Source organism: Prionailurus bengalensis, chromosome F2, assembly GCF_016509475.1.
Source record: "Prionailurus bengalensis isolate Pbe53 chromosome F2, Fcat_Pben_1.1_paternal_pri, whole genome shotgun sequence".
Taxonomy (NCBI): Eukaryota; Metazoa; Chordata; class Mammalia; order Carnivora; family Felidae; genus Prionailurus; species Prionailurus bengalensis.
Window position 1 is genome coordinate 41,226,407 of NC_057353.1, and position 20,028 is coordinate 41,246,434.

The window sequence follows — 20,028 nt, forward strand, 5'->3', positions numbered from 1 at the left end:
AGGCTCCAGGCTCTGAGCTGTCATCACAGAGCCCTACGCGGGGCTTGAATTCACAAACTGCAAGATCATGACCTGAGCCGAAGTCGGACGCTCAACTGACTCAGTCACCCAGGTGCCCCACATCTAAATCACTTCTATTAAATATGCTAATATTCCAATATTCTAACCCACTAGAAAATATACATAAATAATTACCTTTTGAAGCAGGTGGTGTGAAAAACCTATTCTGACTGTGAAAAGCACCCCGTCCTCCTCGATTGCCTGAAAATCCACCACGAGAAGAAATCTTCTGTGATACTTTGAGTGGTCGTTTTGGTGGGGGTATTCCATCTTGAGGGACCACTTCTTTACTTTCAGCCGCAACAAAGTCATCCACGTGCATAGATGGTGGTCTGCTTGTGTTCTGTTTTCTCTGACGAAAAATATCATGGGGTCGTATACCCTGTCCAAATCCTCCCCTGCCCCTTCCTCTTGGTGGTGGCACAACATGAGCTCGTTTGGCAGGTTCGATGTATTCAGACTTCCCGCTATTAAAATAAAAACATTCCATGAAAACTTATTCTTTTTTTTTCTATTTCCAATGAATATTTAAGTCAGTCTTTGTAATATTGAAAACTACATTTCAATTAGTTCTTATTTCAATTGTGTTAACACTGCAAACATCTCTATTCCTCTCCAGGGATGGACAACAAAACTAGCTAAGAATGGTACTCACATTTTATAATATGACTAACAATTATTTAAAATAATCCAGTTCACCTCTTGTTCAAACCTTCCAAACTCTCATAAAGTAGAAGAACATAACAAAAGTACCAGGGATATCCTGGCCAAAGTATTATCTTAAAAAAAATTCCAAACAATATTCATGACTCAAGTATTATGTCAACTTCCTTTTTTCTCTTATAGTTAGTGTCTATCTTAAAATACATTGCAAGAAATAAGCTTCCATGACCACAATCAAGATCTTCAGTAGAAAAAGTTTTACCTTGAAGTTATAAAGGTCTCATGCTTGTGCTTCCCAAGTTTGAATCCTTTAGTAGTCTTAGTTCTCCCTGGAGATGATGGTTCTGACAAAAATGAGCGCTCTAATTCTGAGTGCAAGTCAAAGTCACTACAGCATTTTTCAGAGAGCTCAATTAGGTCAACCTTTACCTGCAATCATAAAAATTAAACAAAATGAACAATAATCTTAAATATAATTATTAATGTAACATTTATTAAAATTCTTATTTCCTATAAACTAGCTATGACTCATAATAAATAAATTATAGGTCGGCCTCTTTCTCTCATCCTTTTTTTTTTTTTTTTAATTAATTAATTTTGAGAGAGCGAGAGAAAGAGAGGAGAAAGAATCCCAACCAGGCTCTGCACTGTGAGCAGGGAGCCCAACACAGGGCTTAATCCCACAAACCAGAGATCGTGACCCGAGATGAATCCAAGAGTGAGACACTTAACCAGCTGAGCCACCCAGGTGCACCCCCCCACCTTTTTTTAAAAGAATTTATTTTTACGTAATCTCTACATCCAACATGGGGCTTGAATTCACAATCTCAAGATCAAGAGTTGTATGCTCCATTGATTAAGCCAGTCAGGCACCCCTTTCCCTTATCCTTTCAAAAAGCAACATCATTGGTAGTCAAAAATCTTAGGAATTCAGCTGCATTTTGGAGGGATGGAAGAGAGTGGCATTCTTCCTCAAAGAAGGGTTGTCAAATTTGGGAGTCCTCTGCTGTCTGACATGGAACTCAGAATTTATCTATATAAATTAATAAAGTAGCTCTCCAAAACGTTTCCCAAAGAATCTGAAAATAACATATTTTGTAAGCCCTGTATAGTCAACATATCTATTATAAAAGGATTCTGTGCCACAGATCTCAAAGTTCTACGCATTTAATGAGGGTCCAATCTAAGTTTACTTCCAGAGAAATAAAAATTATGTTTACTTCAGTTTTATTTAAATTTAGCAAACCTAAAACCCCAAATTTTCTAAACCATGTAAGGTTACAATAAAGACAGTTGTGATTCAATATAAAAGTTACAAAGAAAACAACATCCTTCTAACAAATATTTTAGATCTATGATGCTAGATATGGTGGGTAGTCCCTTAACCTCTTGTGCCTATTTAAATTTAAATTAATTAAAATTAAATAAAAAATAAAATTCAGTTCTTCAGTCACACTAGCAACATTTCATTGTTCAACAGTCACATAAGGCTAATGGCTACTATACTAAACAGAGCACATTTCTGAACATTTCTGTTACTGCATAAAGTTCTATTGGACAGAACAGTTCTAAAGAATCATTGACAATTTACACTAAAGAAGAAATTATTATTTTTTTTTAATTTGAGAGAGCGTGCTAGCAAGGGAGAGGGGCCGGAGAGAGAAAATCTTAAGCAGGCTCCCTGTTCAAGGTGGAACCCAACATGGGGCTCAATCCTACAACCCTGGAACATGACCCAAGCCGAAATCAAGAGTCAGACACAACCAAATGAGCCACCCAGGCGCCCCTTTTTGTAATTTTTAAGCAAGCTTTATGCCCAATGTGGGGCTTTAACTGAAAACCCCAAGATCAAGAGTCACATGCTTGCTCTACTGACTAAGCCAGCCAGGCACCCCAAGAGAATTAATTCTTTTTTTAAATTTTTTTTTTCAACGTTTTATTTATTTTTGGGACAGAGAGAGACAGAGCATGAACGGGGGAGGGGCAGAGAGAGAGGGAGACACAGAATCAGAAACAGGCTCCAGGCTCTGAGCCATCAGCCCAGAGCCTGACGCAGGGCTCGAACTCACGGACCGTGAGATCGTGACCTGGCTGAAGTCGGATGGTTAACCGACTGCGCCACCCAGGCGCCCCAATTCTTTTTTTAAAAAATGTTCATTTACTTTTGAGAGAGAGAGAACAGGGGAGGGGCAGAGAAGAGGGGGACAGGGAGTCTGAAGGAGGCCCTACATCGACAGCAGCAAGCTTGATGTAGGGGTCGAACTCATATAAACTGAGATCATGACCTAAGCAAAGTTGGACACCCAATTGACTGAGCCATCCAGGCACCATGAGAAATTAATTCTTTAATGCAATTTAAATCGGATTTTATGAGATATTAAATTTTTTAATGTTTATTTATTTTTGAGAGAAAGAGACAGAATGCAAGTGGGGGAGGGCAGAAGGAAAGGGAAACACAAAATCCAAAGCAGCTCCAGGCTCTGAGCTGTCAGCACAAAGCCTGACACAGGGCTCAAACTAACGGGTGGTGAGATCCTGACCTGAGCCAAAGTCAGACACTTAACCAACTGAGCCTTCCAGGCACCCCAGATTTTATGCAATAGTTTAAAAGAAGGGAAAGGAGCTCTCAAATATATTAAATACACCTTAAGCATGAAGTAAATAATTCTTTTAGTCTTACTGCATATAATAAACACTAACACTTTTTGGACCAGGGAATATCCAAATATATTTATTTTTCTGATCAAGAAAAAAATAATATATAGTATAATATGTGGCTGAAATCATCCTCCCTAATATGGCTCTGAGAAACATAAATCAGCATGCTTCTAATTTTAAATGTTTAACTATACTCTTACATGTTCAGCATTATGTTTAAGAATGTGAATTCCCTTTTGTACCTATGTTATTTTAATAAATAGATTCTTCACATTTGCCCCAAAATTAAAAGTAGATTGCCACAATACCATTCCTTTCCTTAAACCCCAAAACAGAAATGAATTATAATTCTGTGGGATACTTTTCTCTATTCTATACCCTACAAATATAAGAAAACAAAGTGCCTCAGAGTACTTAGGCAAACACATAATCTTTCCCCAAAGAATCTCATTCTCAGGGCACCTTGGTGGCTCAGTCAGTTGAGTGTCCAACTCTTGATTTTGGCTCAGGTCATGATCCCAGGGTCAAGCCCTGCATCGGGCTCCCCACTGAGAATGGAGCCTGCTTAAGATTCTCTCTCTCCCTCTGGCCCTCTCCCCTGCTCTCACTCTCTCTCTAAAAAACAGAAAGAGAAAAAAGAAAGCATCTCATTCTCAAATATACGTATCACTAACTAGAAAGAAGCAAAATAAGTAGCATAAGATACTGAATGTCCTGGATACCATTAAGTGGGCAGCCGATATGAAAATAATGCAGTACTGGTCCTCAAACGGGCCTTTTTTTGTTTGTTTTTAAGATTTTATTTTTAAGTAATCTCTATTACCCACCGTGGGGCTCAAACTTACAATACAATGAAGAGTTGCATGCTCTACGACGGAGCCAGCCAGGCATCCCCTCAATGGGCTTTTAACAGCCATACAACATGTATCTTATTTTAGTGCTAATAATACACACAAAAACCAAAAAAATCAACAATAACTTTTTTCTAAATATTTAGTAATAAAATTACTTATACCAAATCCAGATCTGTATCAATCTCTTCAGCCTGAAATGGAGTGAACCACATGGATTTCAACTGATCATCCATGACATCAGCTAGCACATATGCAGTCCTAGAACAGAAAAGACATTTGGTAAAAAGCAGAATTCCAAAATCAAATTATTTTAGCTTATCTTCTAAGCAAAATCTGTACAATGTACAATTTAAAATGTCACCCTCAAAACTGTTAGTAAAATTAGTACTTAAAAGCCAAGTTTATTACACTGTAGCAATGTGTACAGAAACCGCCCATATTTAATTTTTCTAAATTTAGAGAGTAATTCCATCACACTGAATAGTTATGCTTTAGAAGTATCAGTAAAGTATAGCCTCCATTCTGCCAGCCTGCTTGTGTACAGCCTGTAAGATAGAAATGGTTTATTATTTAAGTTTTGTTTCATTTTGTTTTTAAGTAGGCCTCACATCCAGCACAGAGCCCAACATGGGGTTTGAACTCACAACACTGAGATCAAGACCTGAGCTGAGATCAAGAGTCGAATGCTTAACTGACTAAGCCACCCCAGGTGCCCCTATTATTTCAGTTTTTTAAAAAAACATATGAAACAAACAAAATGCTACAGAAGAATATGCAACAGAGGCTGAATGTGGCCTACAAAGCCTAGAATTTTTATTATCCAGCCCTAACAAAAATAGCTTGTTGGCCCTCTCTAGACCTCGGTCATTAAATATACAATACTCAACCACAAAACATTGCTTGTTTTACCTATTATTAAACAGATTCTGGAGAGATTCTGGAGCTGAAAGTACTGGTTCTATATCCTGGTCACCAAGAGGTAAAGGATCACCAGATGACTCCAGCATCTGCTTAAGTCCAACTACATTGTCCAACAAAGAATCCAGATTGTCATCATCTTTTGAATGTTCCTAGACATAGACAAAAGCAGAATAAGATGATACAGGTAAAACTTGAACATTTATGCCCATAATCTACTGACTCTTTAGTAGAAAAGGTTGTATTTTTTGATTACTAAGAAATTTGGAATACTGTCAAAAACTTATGAACATTAAACATACTCAGGTAAAACAAATACCAAAAACATTTGTCATTTTATTTCTAAAGAATGGTAGCAAGGGACACCCTGCATTCAAATAGATAATTCAAAAACTAATGCCTTCTTCCTTAAGATTCATAACAGTATGGAGGACTTCACTCCAAATTATTAATTCAAAGAGTTATGTCAAACTTTATTACAGGTATCCAACTGAAGGTACACTATTTAAAAAGGTCACTGAAAAACTTGCACTAGTCAAAAAGAGAAAAAAATATATCTTAGGAATGAGCAAATATGTTTATTTTGCTTCTGGTTTTTTTTTTTTTTTTTTTTTTACCAAAACAAGCTTCTCTAGTTCAAGGAACAAATTTTCTGGACTTTCTTCTTTGCTTTGTAGAAGCTGTTTTAACTCTGCAGCATTAATACTCATTGTCCGTGACGGATGAGTTCCCTCTACTTCCATGAGACCACTATCATCTCCACAACATCCCTGTAAATGTCACACACAAGTTAAATTTGAGAGCAGAGAAATTTGCAAAGATGCTTCCACACTTATACAGATATTTAAGCCATTTGCTGCAATCTTCCCCTCAGTGTTTTGGTTTTACACCAGTATAAATGGCTAGTTTTAAGAAAGAGTTAATCAGCTTAAGGCTGAAATGCATTTTCTTTGAGTAAGACTCACATAATAAATAGCTAAACACACATATTCAATATACTAGCAGCAAGGTTTCTTTTTTTTTTAATTTTTTTTTTAACGTTTTATTTATTTTTGAGACAGGGAGAGACAGAGCATGAACGGGGGAGGGGCAGAGAGAGAGGGAGACACAGAATCTGAAACAGGCTCCAGGCTCTAAGCCGTCAGCACAGAGCCCGACGCGGGGCTCGAACTCACGGACCGGGAGATCGTGACCTGAGCCGAAGTTGGCCGCTTAACCGACTGAGCCACCCAGGCGCCCCTAAGTTTCTTAACAAAAATATCCAATGGCAAATACACTGGCACTTGCTGGGCATGTAACATACTGATTGATACTTAAGTTAATAAAATGCCTACTACTAAAATAAAGAACCGATGAAACCTGAATTTATCTTTCTAGAGATAAAGCAAACAACTAAAGAAAACAGTAACTATTGTATTTAGGGCTATATTCTGTAATGAAAAAAGTTAATATTTCCTGTTTTAAAAAAAAGTAAGCCATATAGTAAAAGGTATTAAGATAGTGATACTCCCAAATTTCAATACAATTCCTATCAAAATCCCAGCAATTTTTTTGCAGAGACTGACATAGAGATGGAAAAGTAGATTAGTGATTGCCATGGGCTAAAAGGGGAAAAGAGGAGTTTCTGTTATGGGCACAGAGCTTCTTTTTGGGATTACGAAAGCATTCTGAAATTACATAGCAGAGATGGTTGTACAATATACTAAAAACTAAAGGGGTGAATTTTATGAGATGTAGATCATACTTCAATAAACACATTACGAAAAAAGCAGCAGCAGGAAGGAAATCTAAGGTAATAGTGGTAAAATACAAAAGAAAATGAAATATGAAAGGTATTATAAATAAAACTGATACGAATGACAGCTGCTGAAGAGGATGAAGAAAAGGAGGAAAGTTGGCTACTATTTCATGATTTCTATCGTGAAGGTCAGGGAAGATCATGATATAAAAGTAGGACAGATAAATCAAGTTTATGGGGGAAGATAATGAATTTGATTTTGGATATTCAGAGATTCTATCAAGTAGCCAAGGGCAAGGAGAAACAGGAGAGGGAAAAGGTGCTAGATAGGATATTAGAAGGTGTAAGATATATGTCATAGATAGAAATGAAGTGATGGGGGAGGGGGGGAAGGGATATTCTCCTCTGATTAAGGAAGGAAACAACAGGTCAGAAAAAACAGGGAAAGAATCTAAGGGAGAGTGAAAAGATTGAGAAACCAAACAGGATGGCCTTGATCTTCCCAATGAAGGAGGTAAGAAAAGGAAATGCACTGGTGAGGGATGAATAAAAGCATTAATTAGCAGTCCTCAGGGACCAGCAGCTCCTGGATAACAAGAATGAACACTGGTTAGTGGTTTTTGATTAGAAACTGTTTAATTGATGACATGCATAAGAAAATCTGTCAAACTGATTTATTAACAACATACCACTTAGGATCTGGTAAAACTAATTAGTCTTCCATTACATAAAAACTCCTAAAATTTCTTTATGGTAGCTATAGTCCTACCATTAAATATGCTCTTTACCTTTCAGAATCAAAATCTGATCTTTAAGGATCAAAGCATCTGGTAAACTTAATCACTTAAATAAAGTATATCTGACACAAAGCAAACACAAATCTGCCAGTAAAATCAGTATAAAAAAAACTACAAAAACAACAGGGAGCCAAGAGGTGCTTACTAGAGTAAAACAGAAAAAAATTTTTAAGTAGGCTCCATGCCCAATGTGAGACTTGAACTCATGACCGCAAGAGCCAAGTCTCATGCTCTCCTGACTGAGCCAGCGAGGCATCCCTTACTGGAGGAGTAGATATTCTTAATATAAACTACATGCATTACATGTTTACTAAACAGTAATTTTACTTAATTTTACCTTATGAAATCATCCCATATTATATTTATTTTGGTAAAACTGAACTAAACAGGTCCTCCACAATTCTTTCCAAACACAAATCTTAAATATGAGCTGAATTTTTTTTTTTTTATAAAGATATTTTTTTTTTCAACGTTTATCCATTTTGGGGACAGAGAGAGACAGAGCATGAACGGGGAAGGGGCAGAGAGAGAGAGGGAGACACAGAATCGGAAACAGGCTCCAGGCTCCGAGCCATCAGCCCAGAGCCCGACGCGGGGCTCGAACTCACGGACCGCGAGATCGTGACCTGGCTGAAGTCGGACGCTTAACCGACTGCGCCACCCAGGCGCCCCATTTTTTTTTTTTAAAGAAAGAAAGCATTAGCAGGGGAGGGGCAGTGAGCTGTGCTGACAGCAGCAAGCTGGATGTGGCATTTGAACTCACCAACCATAAGATCATAACCTGAGCTGAAGTCAGATGCTCAACCCACTGACACACACAGGTGCCCTTGAGCTGAATTTCTTAAACCAGTGTTGACAGAATACAGACCCACAGGATGTTAACAGTATATGCACATGTACACACACACACACACACACACACAAAGTATTTTGCAGGCAATCCATTTGGGAAAAGCTAGATTAGACTATAGTAAAGCAAGTTTCTATTTATCCAGGAACTTTCAGAACTTTTACTATACTAATGTGCACAGTTAAGTTCCATCAGGGGAGACTTTTCCAAACTTATCTGACCAAAAACACTTTTTAAAGGCAAGCCTATTAAAGGTTTCTGGAATTGTGTCTACAACATATACTAGATTTTGGAAAATATGATGGGAGAGATTTTTTTTTTAAGTTTATTTATTTTGAGAGAGAGAGAGAGAGAACGAGCACACGTGAGTAGGAGAGGGGCAGAGAGAGATGGAGACAGAGAATCCCAAGCAGGCTCCACGTGGTCAGTGCAGAGCCCGACGCAGGGCTCAAACTCACAAACCATGAGATCATGACCTGAGCCAAAATCAAGAATCAGAGGCTTAACAGACTAAGCTACCCAGGTGCCCCAGGAGAAATTCTTAATTAGATTTTAACAATAAGATTTTAGAGAAATAGATACTTAGTATCTATGATGGATCCAAAATACCCTAGTGTAATAAACTTTGCAATCACCCCAAAAGCACAATATCCAAAACACAATGAGTAAATGCTCAATTAAATGACAGAAGGTAAATATCTGATTAAGAGACTAATAAAATTCGACTGCCCTGAATGTCCCTGGCAAGATAACTCAATTTAAAAAATTATATAAAAGATGAAGGCTCTGTAAGTAGTATTTTTCTCTAAGTTGCCAAGTTACAGAGTATTCACAAATTAATGATGTTTAATAGATTTAAAAAGAGTTCAGTAAATTCTACTCTAAAACACCTATCTTTTTTAGAAATCAAAACCTTGCATTTATAGTGGAGTAAGGACACAGAAAAAAAAAACACTATTCTAAGTTCAAACTTCCAAAAACCATTTCAAGATATTTTTGAATGCAAGTGATTTAACTTATGACAAAAGTCTATAAATTTAAAAAATACCAAATACATACATATACATTTATGTACACTTACCATTGTGTCAGAGTTAAGAATTTGTCTCATAAATTCCAAAAATGAAGATGCAAGTTCACCTGTGTCCTTACTAAATGTGCTGACCACTCGTTTCAGTAAACTATGCAGAGCATTACTGTTTTTCCTCAAAGAACTGTAAATAAAGAGAGAATATGTCTCAAAATTTGAACATATAAATCTAGTATGAGAAATAAATGATCTCCAGTTCAGACAGAACAAAATTCAATCCATCATTTAAAAAATGTTTTGGTGTGCCTATGTACACACACCATTTTACAAAGCAATATCTACAGATACCTTCTTTTAAAAATAAGCTTCAAGTCCCCCACAAAAAAAGAAAAAATTTCCCCCAAATAATAAAGATATAAAACTTAGCAAAAGAAACTCCAAATTCTCTATTTTTTATACTTTTTATAGCCTGAGGATTTCTCTAATACAAGGAGGTTATAGCTGTCTCAGAAGCCTGACCAGAAAGCCTGCTTTATGTAATAATTATTATGTAAATTATTTAATAATAATAATAATTATTATTATTACTATAATTTGACAGAAGAAAATCAAGGGTATAGACTGGGGGTCTGCAAACTTTTTATGTAAAGAACCTAATGGTACATATTTTATGCTTTGCTGGCTAAATAAAAACGCAGTCTGTTTCTCTCTATACACAACACCAGTGTCAGTCACTACTCAACTCATTTGTGTAGTGGGAAAACAGACACAAACACCACATAAATGCTGGCTATGCTCCAACAGAACTGTATTTATAAACACTGAATTTGGCCTGTGGCCCATAGTTTGCCAATTCCTGATATAGGTAGATTTAAGTATAACAATCAACCATATCCAAGTCCTGCTAAAATTATTCTATACAATTACACAGCTCTTTGTTGATCAAAAGAGAATTTCAAGGACAAAGTATTCTAATATTCAATTGTGCCCTTTGAGTTGTAACAATTCATAATTAATCAAAATGAAAATAAGATTATATTAACACTAAACATGCAGTGTTTACATTTGAAAAATATAACTCAGATGGATTCTGAGATGCCATCATAGAAGACTTTGGTAAAACAATACAAAAGAGAAAGATAAAGACTCCTGCTCTTGAGAACTTTATAAAATACTGGAATGGACAGGCACAACAGACAGGAATGAGATTAAATACAAAGATAATATGATTAATGGAAAAAGAATGGATATAAACTGGACTACACCAATTACTAGTCTCTACATATAACCTTAAGCAAATACTTCCATGATCTATTAAAATCTGGGGTCCACTACATACCTATTAGAATATCTAAACTTTTAAGCTGGTATTTTTATTGCTCAACTTTTTTTTTTAAGTTTATCTTTTTATTTATTTTGAGAGAGAGACAGAGAGCAAGTAGGGAAGGGGCAGAGAGAGAGGGACACAAAATCCCAAGCAGGCTCTGAGCTGTTGGCATAGAGCCTGACGCAGGGCTCGAACTCACGAACTGTGAGATCATGACTTGAGACGAAGTCAAGAGTCAGATGCTTAACCAACTGAGCCACCCAGCTGCCCCTGTTGCTCAGCCTATAAAAAAGTTGTCTATAAAAAGGTGGTACACTGATGGAACTGTTCTGTATGCAACTGTGGCAATAAACACATGACTCTATACATTTGTCAAAATCCACACAACTGCACAACATGAAACATGAATAAGGTTACAAGGGAGGAGAGAAAGCTAGAATCAACATCTAATATTAGAGTCAAAATGTCACTATGGACTCATTTAAAAAAATACATACAAAGTGATGAATCACGGGAATCTACCCCCAAAACCAAGAGCATACTATATACACCGTACGTTAGCCAACTTGACAATAAATTATATTTTAAAGAAAAAAAAGAAGGAGGAGGAAGGCACTTCAATCAACCAGAGCAATGAGGCAAGCTGGATCCTGTCTGCCTCCCCTTGTTACAAACAGCCAAGCACCAAGCTCAGGAATAGAAGGGCTATTCTCCTTTGGGATATCTGATGCTGATGGCTGTTACTGAGCACAGAACCCAGTGGGAACCTGATGGCCAACCCTAGGAGCCCGCTGAGTAAGTGCCAGCTCCATGGCTCCTAAGGGTGAACGAAGACAGAGTCAGAAACACAGTAACAGAGAGGGAATCACTGCAGCCAAGACCAAAGTGCGTTCAACATTTCCATCCAATGGGAATGTGATCAATGTAGAATAAAGATATTTAACTTTATTTCCCTTAGGCCCAGCAAAGAGGCCAGCTCCCCACTAATACATCTGGCCCAGCCTCCATACAAACAGCTCTCGGCAGGACCCCTTCTGATGCCCTAGGGCTCTGGATGTCCATGTAGTCCTAAAACCAAAAGGCCAGGGCCCCTTTGGCTCAACCTGTCCCACAGTCACAAGGGCTGGTCCACATTTGACATACGCAAGCCAGAGATAGTACTCTGAAAGACTGAATTTGTATGGACCCTGAAATGAACTCTGATGGATAATAAAGCAATGTCATGAAACTTGAAAAAAAATAATAAATAAAAACAAAAACAATACATACATACAAATAAATAGATATAAAAAGAAATGTAGACATATATATGCATGAGTTAGGACACAGGCATATATTTCCTAGCTCTATCCAATAAGAAGAAACAAAATCAGTGACACAAGCTGAGCAACAAAATGAATAGCAATAGTATCAGATTATCATACAAAGAGAAAAAAAATAATGTCCATAAATTCATACTTATATCCCTGAATAAGTAAATAAACGAGGAAAAAGTGGTAATTCTTCTTTATAGAAGGATAATTAATAAATTAAAAAGGAATAAGAGAGAGGCACCTGCGTGGCTCAGTCGGTTAAGCTTCCTGACTTTGGCTCAGATCATGATCTCACAATTCCAGAGTTGGAGACCCATGTTGGGCTCTGTGCTGACAGCTTACAGCCTGCAGTCTGCTTCAGATTCTGTGTCTCCCTCTCTCTCTGACCCTTCCCCGCTCATTCTCTTTTGCTCTCTCAAAAATAAACAACCATTGGGGTACCTGGGTGGCTCAGTCGGTTAAGTGTCTGACTTCGGCTCAGGTCATGATCTCGCAGTTTGTGAGTTCAAGCCCCGCATCGGGCTCTGTGCTGACAGCCTGGAGCCTGTTTCAGATTCTGTGTCTCCTTTTCTCTCTCTCCCTCCCCATCTCAAGCTCTGTCTCTCTCTCTCTCAAAAATAATAAACATTAAAAATTTTAAAAATTAAAAATAAACCATCAAAAAAAAAATTAAAAAAGGATTAAGAGAAATACGAAACCAGCATTGGGATACCACAGTAAAACCTGCCATATGCCTAGATTCACTGATGAATACTAAAATTAGTGGACAAAAGGGTTTTTGTTTGTTTTTAACAATACTTTAAAATGTTTATCTATTTTGAGAGAGAGAGAGAGAGAGAGAGAGAGAGAGAGAGAGAGAGAGAGAGTGTGTGTGTGTGTGTGTATGAGCAGGGAGGGGCAGAGAGAGAGGGAAAGAAAGAAAATCCCAAGCAAGCTCTGCACTGTCAGTGTAGAGTGCGACCCAGGGATTGAACTCACGAACTGTGAGATCATGACCTGAGTGGAAGCTGGATGTTCAACCTACTGAGCCAACTGGATGCTCAACCTACTGACTAAAGTTTTACACGGAAATAAGATCCTGTATTTGCACAATGGAAATATATTTTGGAAATATATTCTCCAAAATATTTAATTAAAAATGGAAAATTATCAAGTTTACAGTGCAGAATCCTGACAGACAGCACCTCAGCCAAGTGATCAAAGTGGATATCATCAGAAATATATCAAGCATTTCCTAATACGGTGTACTGAAAGAGGTATTTCTGTGTAATCTTCTCAATAAAGCATAATCTCAATCTAATTATGAGAAAACATCAGACAAAGCTAAATTGAGGAACATTCTACAAAATAACTAACAAGTACTCTCCAAAAATGTCATGGTCATGAAAAACAAGGATACAGGACACAAAGGATACATTACAACTAAAAGCAATGTAGGATCCTGTCTTGGATCTTAAAACAGAAAAAAACATTAACAGAAAAACTATAAAATCTAAATAAATTTTGTATTTTAGTTCATAGTATTATGCCAAGGTTAGTTTCTCAGTTTTGATGAATATTCAGTGGTTACATAAGACATTAACATAGGGGTAAGGTGGACGAAAGGCATATCTGAACTCTGTACTATTATTTTTGTAATTCTTCTGAAAGTACAAATACCTCAAAAAAGAAAATTTTTTGTGACATGCTTCAGGGTTGTTATTAGAACTATGTAAAAAGCATAATAGTGACCTGCTCATAAGAAAAAAAAAGGCAGATAAAAAACCAGATCATTCTTTGCCTCTGCTCAAAATCTTACAATGGCCCTTATAATAACCCTAAAGGCCCTTGATCTGCTGCCCCCCACCTTCCCCCCAGGTTACTTCTCCGACCTATGCCCTATCATTTTTCTCCTTGCTCTCTTATTCCAAAGATAGCCACCGTGACCTCATGACTGTTTCTCAGACACATTAGGCATGCTATTTGTGATTGTTCTCCCCCAGGATATTAACATGTTTCACTCTTCACCTTTGGGTCTTGGTCTTTGTTCAAGGGTCACCTTCTCAGTGAGGACTTCCCTGATCACCTCCCCGTATTTCTTTTTTTTTTTTAATTTTTTTTTTTGTTTTTTAACATTTATTTATTTTTGAGACAGAGAGAGATACAGCGTGAATGGGGGAGGGGCAGAGAGAGAGGGAGACACAGAATCGGAAGCAGGCTCCAGGCTCTGAGCCATCAGCCCAGAGCCTGACACGGGGCTCGAACTCACAGACCGCGAGATCGTGACCTGAGCTGAAGTCGGATGCTCAACCGACTGCGCCACCCAGGCGCCCCTCCTCCCCGTATTTCAAATGACAACTCCTACCCTCACTCTGGCACTCACCAGCAGCTTGAACTGCTCTATTTAATGTTTTTCTGTAATATACTATGTATTTTATTTACTCAATCTTTAGTACCTAGAACAGTATCTGGTCTAGAAGAGGCATTCAATAAGTATTTGTGGACTAAATGAATCCAGTGTCCATTTTTATTCTTTCATAGAGCCTACTATGTACCAGGTTTCTAAATGCTGGGGGACTAAAGTCAAGAAGACACAGTCTCTTTCTTAGGGTAGCTTATATTCAAATAAACAATAAATCTACATAATGCAATGTCAAACAGTATAAATACAGTGAAAAATATAAAGGGGGATAAGGAATGGGGACTCAAAAGATAGACTTATTTTAGTGTTTTGTTGTTGTTGTTTTACTTTAAGTAGGCTCCATGCCCAACATGGGGCTTGAACTCATGACCGTGAGATTAGGAGTCACATGCTTGGGGTGCCTGTGTGGCTCTGTCAGTCAAGTGTCTGACTTCGGCTCAGGTCATGATCTTGTGGTCCGTGAGTTTGAGCCCCACATCGGGCTCTGTGCTGACAGCTCGGAGCCTGGAGCCTGCTTCAGATTCTGTGTCTCCCTCTCTCTCTGCCCCTCCCCTGTTCGTGCCTGGTTTCTCTCTCAAAAATAAATAAACATTAAAAAAAAAAAAAAAACTTCACATGCTCTACCAACTAAGCCAGTCAAGCACCCCAGGATAGACTATTTTAGACAGGTATTTTGACAGGAAAAATATTTATACAGATACATGAGTGAAGTGAGAAATAAGTCTTATAAGGATCTAGAGGAAAAACATTTTAGGAAAACAAAACAAAACAAAAAAGTCTGGAGGTAGAAATGAGCTTGACAGGTAGCAAAACTGAGGATAAAAAAGCTATGAGGTTAAGTCAAAGAGATGAGCAAAGGCCAGATTGTATATAGCCTTAAAGAACATTATAGAGTTTGGATTTTACTGCAGTATAATAGGAAACCACTGGAAACATTTCAGCAGAACAACAAATGTATCTGTTTTAAGTTTAAAAAATCAGTCTGAATGCTCAGAAAATAGATTTTAGGGGGACAACAGTGGAAGCAAGAAGTAGACTGGAGGCTACTGAAATGAGTCATGCACGAAATGACAGTGAACTGGACAAGGGTGGTAACTACAGAGTGGACAAAAGTGATCAAATTAGGGATAAATTTTGGAGGTATGATCCACTGGACTTACTGATAGGTTGCACGTAGGAAGTAAGGAAAAGAGAGAAATCAAAATCTTGGTGTTTTGTGTGGACAGTTAACGTGATAACACTTACTGGGATGAACAAGACAGAAACATATTTGAGAGCAAGAATTTCAAGAGCTCTGCTTTAAATCTGTTCAGTTTGAGATGTCCAATAGAAAGTCAAGCAGAGACATCAAATAAATGGATGGGTTATTTGGAGCTTAGCAGAAAAATTAGAGCTAAAGGGAGAAACTGGAATAGGTTAAGACAACTTAGGAAAAGATTACCAATAGAAAAAAGACCAGAAACAGGAATCCAGCAAAATTAAAAATATCACACATAATACTATGAGAGCTTAGGAATGGAGGAATCAAGGAAAGTTTTTTGGCTTTCCTGGAGATGGAGAGTAGAAGATGAGCTTTAAGGATATAGAGTAAATACTCAGGCAATAGGAAAAGGGGCATTCCAGAGTAAAATGTAAAGATTATGGTGAGAGACTAAGAAGGGGGGGTAGGAGGAAATGGAAAACTTGGATTTTCAGCAGGTGCCACCAACTGAAAGAGAATATAAAAGAGGAGACAGGTTTTTCAGGAGAAGGAAGTGGAGAAGGTAGGAGCCAGCACCAAAGAGCATTTGGAACGTAAGTTTTCAACCAATGTTACAAGAATTAACGAGAGGCACAAACATGTTTCCTCCTCCTTCCTGTCTCATAATCCTACAAACTTCTACAAATTTCCAAGCAAATCTACATAACATCCAGCTACCTTCCTAGAGAAGAAAAAGATGAGGGCATGGACAGAGAGACTGAAGCAGAAATTACACTTGAGGTTTACATCATCTCAAATTAATTTTATCTCAGCCACTTCTCTACAGAATAAAAAACACAGAATCAGCACAGAGTATCACAGCACCATCACAGCACCATCACTTCTGTTTGTTTGCTTGTTGTTTAAGTAGGCTCCACACCAATGTGGGGCTTGAACTCACAACCCTGAGAAAAAAAGCTGCATGCTCTACTGACTCAGCCAGTCACGCACCCTACACCAACCATCACTTTTAAAGGACTACAGGTAAATGTATCAACAAAACAAAAACAGTGTGAATTAATATCCCTGGAACAGTAAGATTCCCTTCTTAAATACTGTAAGATGTCCACATTAATTTGTCTATCTATTCAATTTATATTTTAATGCTGAAGATTGGATTACTAGCACACTTCACTACTAAAAAATCCTTTCCATAAATACAAATTTCTCCACATGAAAGAAATCATATCTTCAGCCTTCTACAACAGCAATGAGTTAACTAATTTGGGGAGGGATGATAGAGTGAAAAGTTAAATCCAAGAATATATTAAATTAGATAAAGCATTACCTTTTTAAATGAAATAATCCATAATCATGCTCTGCAAGAAACATCATTGTTCTGACACATGTCAGTAAACAGCTATAACTGCTCTCAGAGTTAGCTAGCATAGCCAGTAGACAGTCACAGATTGAGGCCATCAATTCTTTGTTTGGTAGAGAATTGGAGAGCTGCTCCAGTTCAGAAATAGAACCTTCAGAAGAGTTTGGCAAAATAAGCGCAATGTCCTGTGAGGGTGGAGAGGAGTAGGGAAAAATTTTCTTTCATTATTATCACCATCGATTAACATTTTTATTTCAGAAACACACAGCAACTAATACTTAGTAATTATCTCATCAAAACATTGTCACCTTCCTACACCAAATATAAATTCAAACACATTAAGAACAATGGCGTCATTTTGCTCTTCTATAAAAGGTAATTCAAGGATATACGCTTAAAGAAACAAAGACAAATATTTTACTTTACAATATTTTTACTTTAAAAGACTATCTCTTTTTAAGCTTGCACTTATTTATTTGTTTGATTGTTTGTCTGGCTCTATGCCCAACGTGGGGCTTGAACTCATGATCCCAAGATCAAGATTTGCATACTCTACTGAATGAGCCAGCCAGGTGCTCCTACACATTTTTCCTTCTGTACTGCACTGAGTGTAGTTTCTATCTTCAAGTGGTTACATTCTTTTGGTACTAAAAGATTTTAAATCATGTGTTATTGATTCATTTGAATATCTTTTTAATTTATAAAGAAATCATTCAATGAAATAAATTTTTTAAATGTTTATTTAGTTTGAGAGAGAGAGAATGCATGTGCGGGAGAGGGGCAGAGACAGAGAGAAGGATAGAGAATCCCAAGCAGGTTCTGACTGAGCCACCTAGGTGCCCCCAGTGAAATAAATTTTAATGAATATATTGGAATTTAAAACATCACAAAAAGAAATGGATACAGCAAATAAACATTTAAGCACTGTCTTTCAACTAAATATTTTATTTCCCTCTAGTTTTTATATACTTTTAAAATTCAAGTTTTTCAGCACTAAGCAAGTTTAACCAACAATAACTAAAAACTCTCACCACTCTCTTTATAGAAGTAAATAAAGTAGATCTTACAGAAACATTTTTAGGGATGTCTCATTGCCTTTAATCACTTCAACATACTGTAAACTAGTATTCAACATGGGTTACAACCAAAAAACAAAGTTTGAATCCGAAGGCAAATATAGTAAGATGAGGCCAAGAATGAGGTTTACGTGATCAGGGCAGCTATGGTGCTATGGTGTCATTCAGATTAGTCATAAAACCTGACCTGGGTTATATAACAAACACCAGTCAAATGGACACGTTAGGGTATAAGGACTTAAAATATCCTCTCTGCCAGGTCCAAAACTATATTCTACCAGGTCCTCTTTTTGTGAAAACAAGTCACACCAAAAATGCTCCTTCTTAGGTGTTAAATGTAACCAAACTGGATTTTTGTCAGCTGAATAAAGATAATCTTCCAACATGGGATCCTATTAAAAATATTCTGCCTGGGGGCACCTGGGTGGCTCAGCTGATTAAGAATCCAACTCTTGATTTTGGTTCAGGTCACAATCTCAGAGTTCGTGAGATCAAGATCCCCATCAGACTGCACTAACAGTATAGAGCTTTGCTTGGAATTCTTTCTCTCCCTCTCTCTCTCTGCCCCTCACCCTGCTTGTGCACACATGTGCACTGTCTCTCTAAGTAAGTAAATAAATATTAAAAAATATACATTCTGCCTGAAAAAAATCACATCTGATTAGACAGGAGCATTATGATAAGCTAAAGTACCATTAGGTATAGAAATCTTAAAAAATCTCAATCACAATGAGCTTTAAAAGTTAAAACAATTTTCATTAACTCATGGAATTATAAACTGGAAGTCAATAATATACAAAGGTAGAAATACTACTACTTTTGGTCAACATCTGTAAGGAGAGTAGTCGGAAACACACTAAAACCGTAGTAGCCTATGATACCTTCAAAAGTTGTCCTAACAAAAAAACACATGGTATTAATTCAACCAATCGCAAAGCTATAAAATTCAAGAATGAATCTGTGTATAAGTGGAATGAAAATGAACATGCTGGACATAACCAACCCCAACGAATATAGTGGCACATAAAGTAACTATCCAATGATGCAATCTCATAAAGACCTCTTCAGAGAAACCTGTGAAGTACAAACCCAAAGAAAGCTATGAAGCACCAAACCATTTTATTATTGGTTCACTGGTCAAACAAGATCTCCCCGAACAACAGTAGGAATAATAAAACAGATGAGATCTCTGTGTTCACAGACAAGATTTATATCAAGGGAAGCTTTGGAACCATATACAAAAAATGAATTTATAAAATAACTATAAATACCTGATCACAGAGAGACTGCAAAATGGATGTGATATATTCAACACATTGTTGGCGAATAACACTGTCTCCAGGAGACCGCACCAAAGCTAACAGATCCTGGAATATCTCTGCATATCTTTCATCACCTTTAATAGTTCCATTAATTAGATGCAAAATAGCTAATTTACAAGCTTTGTGTGAAGCCAGAGCATCAAGAAGAGCAAGCAACCTGGTGGTTTGGCTAGTGTACTGTTTTTCTTTATCTTCTGAAGTGCTGAAATAAAATCAATACATTTAGTAAACAAAATTCTTAACTTTAATATTTAACTAATATTTATTTTCCAACACGTATCATCTTACACAAATCTTGTATAAAATATTTCAATCCTTGGATATGATGACTTCTCTGGAATTTTACAATTATTATAAAATTTTATAAATTCAGATTTCAATATGTATTTTTTTAAATCAGAGTACTTTATAGTTCACCTTTTAAACACCCAAAATCAAGACCTTCAAGGTATCTTGCACG

At 37.1% G+C, this 20,028-nt stretch overlaps 1 protein-coding gene across 4 annotated transcripts in view; it reads right to left on the minus strand.

Moving 5' to 3' along the window:
- The window catches only part of VIRMA (vir like m6A methyltransferase associated), a 59,252-nt gene that overhangs the window by 3,504 nt on the left and 35,720 nt on the right, over positions 1-20,028 (minus strand). For 2 of the 4 annotated variants that reach the window (XM_043601390.1, XM_043601389.1), the window contains exons 15-22: positions 19,518-19,770; positions 17,138-17,355; positions 9,620-9,752; positions 5,771-5,923; positions 5,145-5,305; positions 4,397-4,493; positions 986-1,152; positions 196-527 (exon numbers count right to left, since the gene is read on the minus strand). In XM_043601390.1, the coding sequence (XP_043457325.1) occupies positions 196-527; positions 986-1,152; positions 4,397-4,493; positions 5,145-5,305; positions 5,771-5,923; positions 9,620-9,752; positions 17,138-17,355; positions 19,518-19,770 (1,514 nt within the window). The remainder of the gene's footprint in view (positions 1-195; positions 528-985; positions 1,153-4,396; positions 4,494-5,144; positions 5,306-5,770; positions 5,924-9,619; positions 9,753-17,137; positions 17,356-19,517; positions 19,771-20,028) is intronic. The other 2 variants (XM_043601392.1, XM_043601391.1) reach the window with 1 other exon arrangement.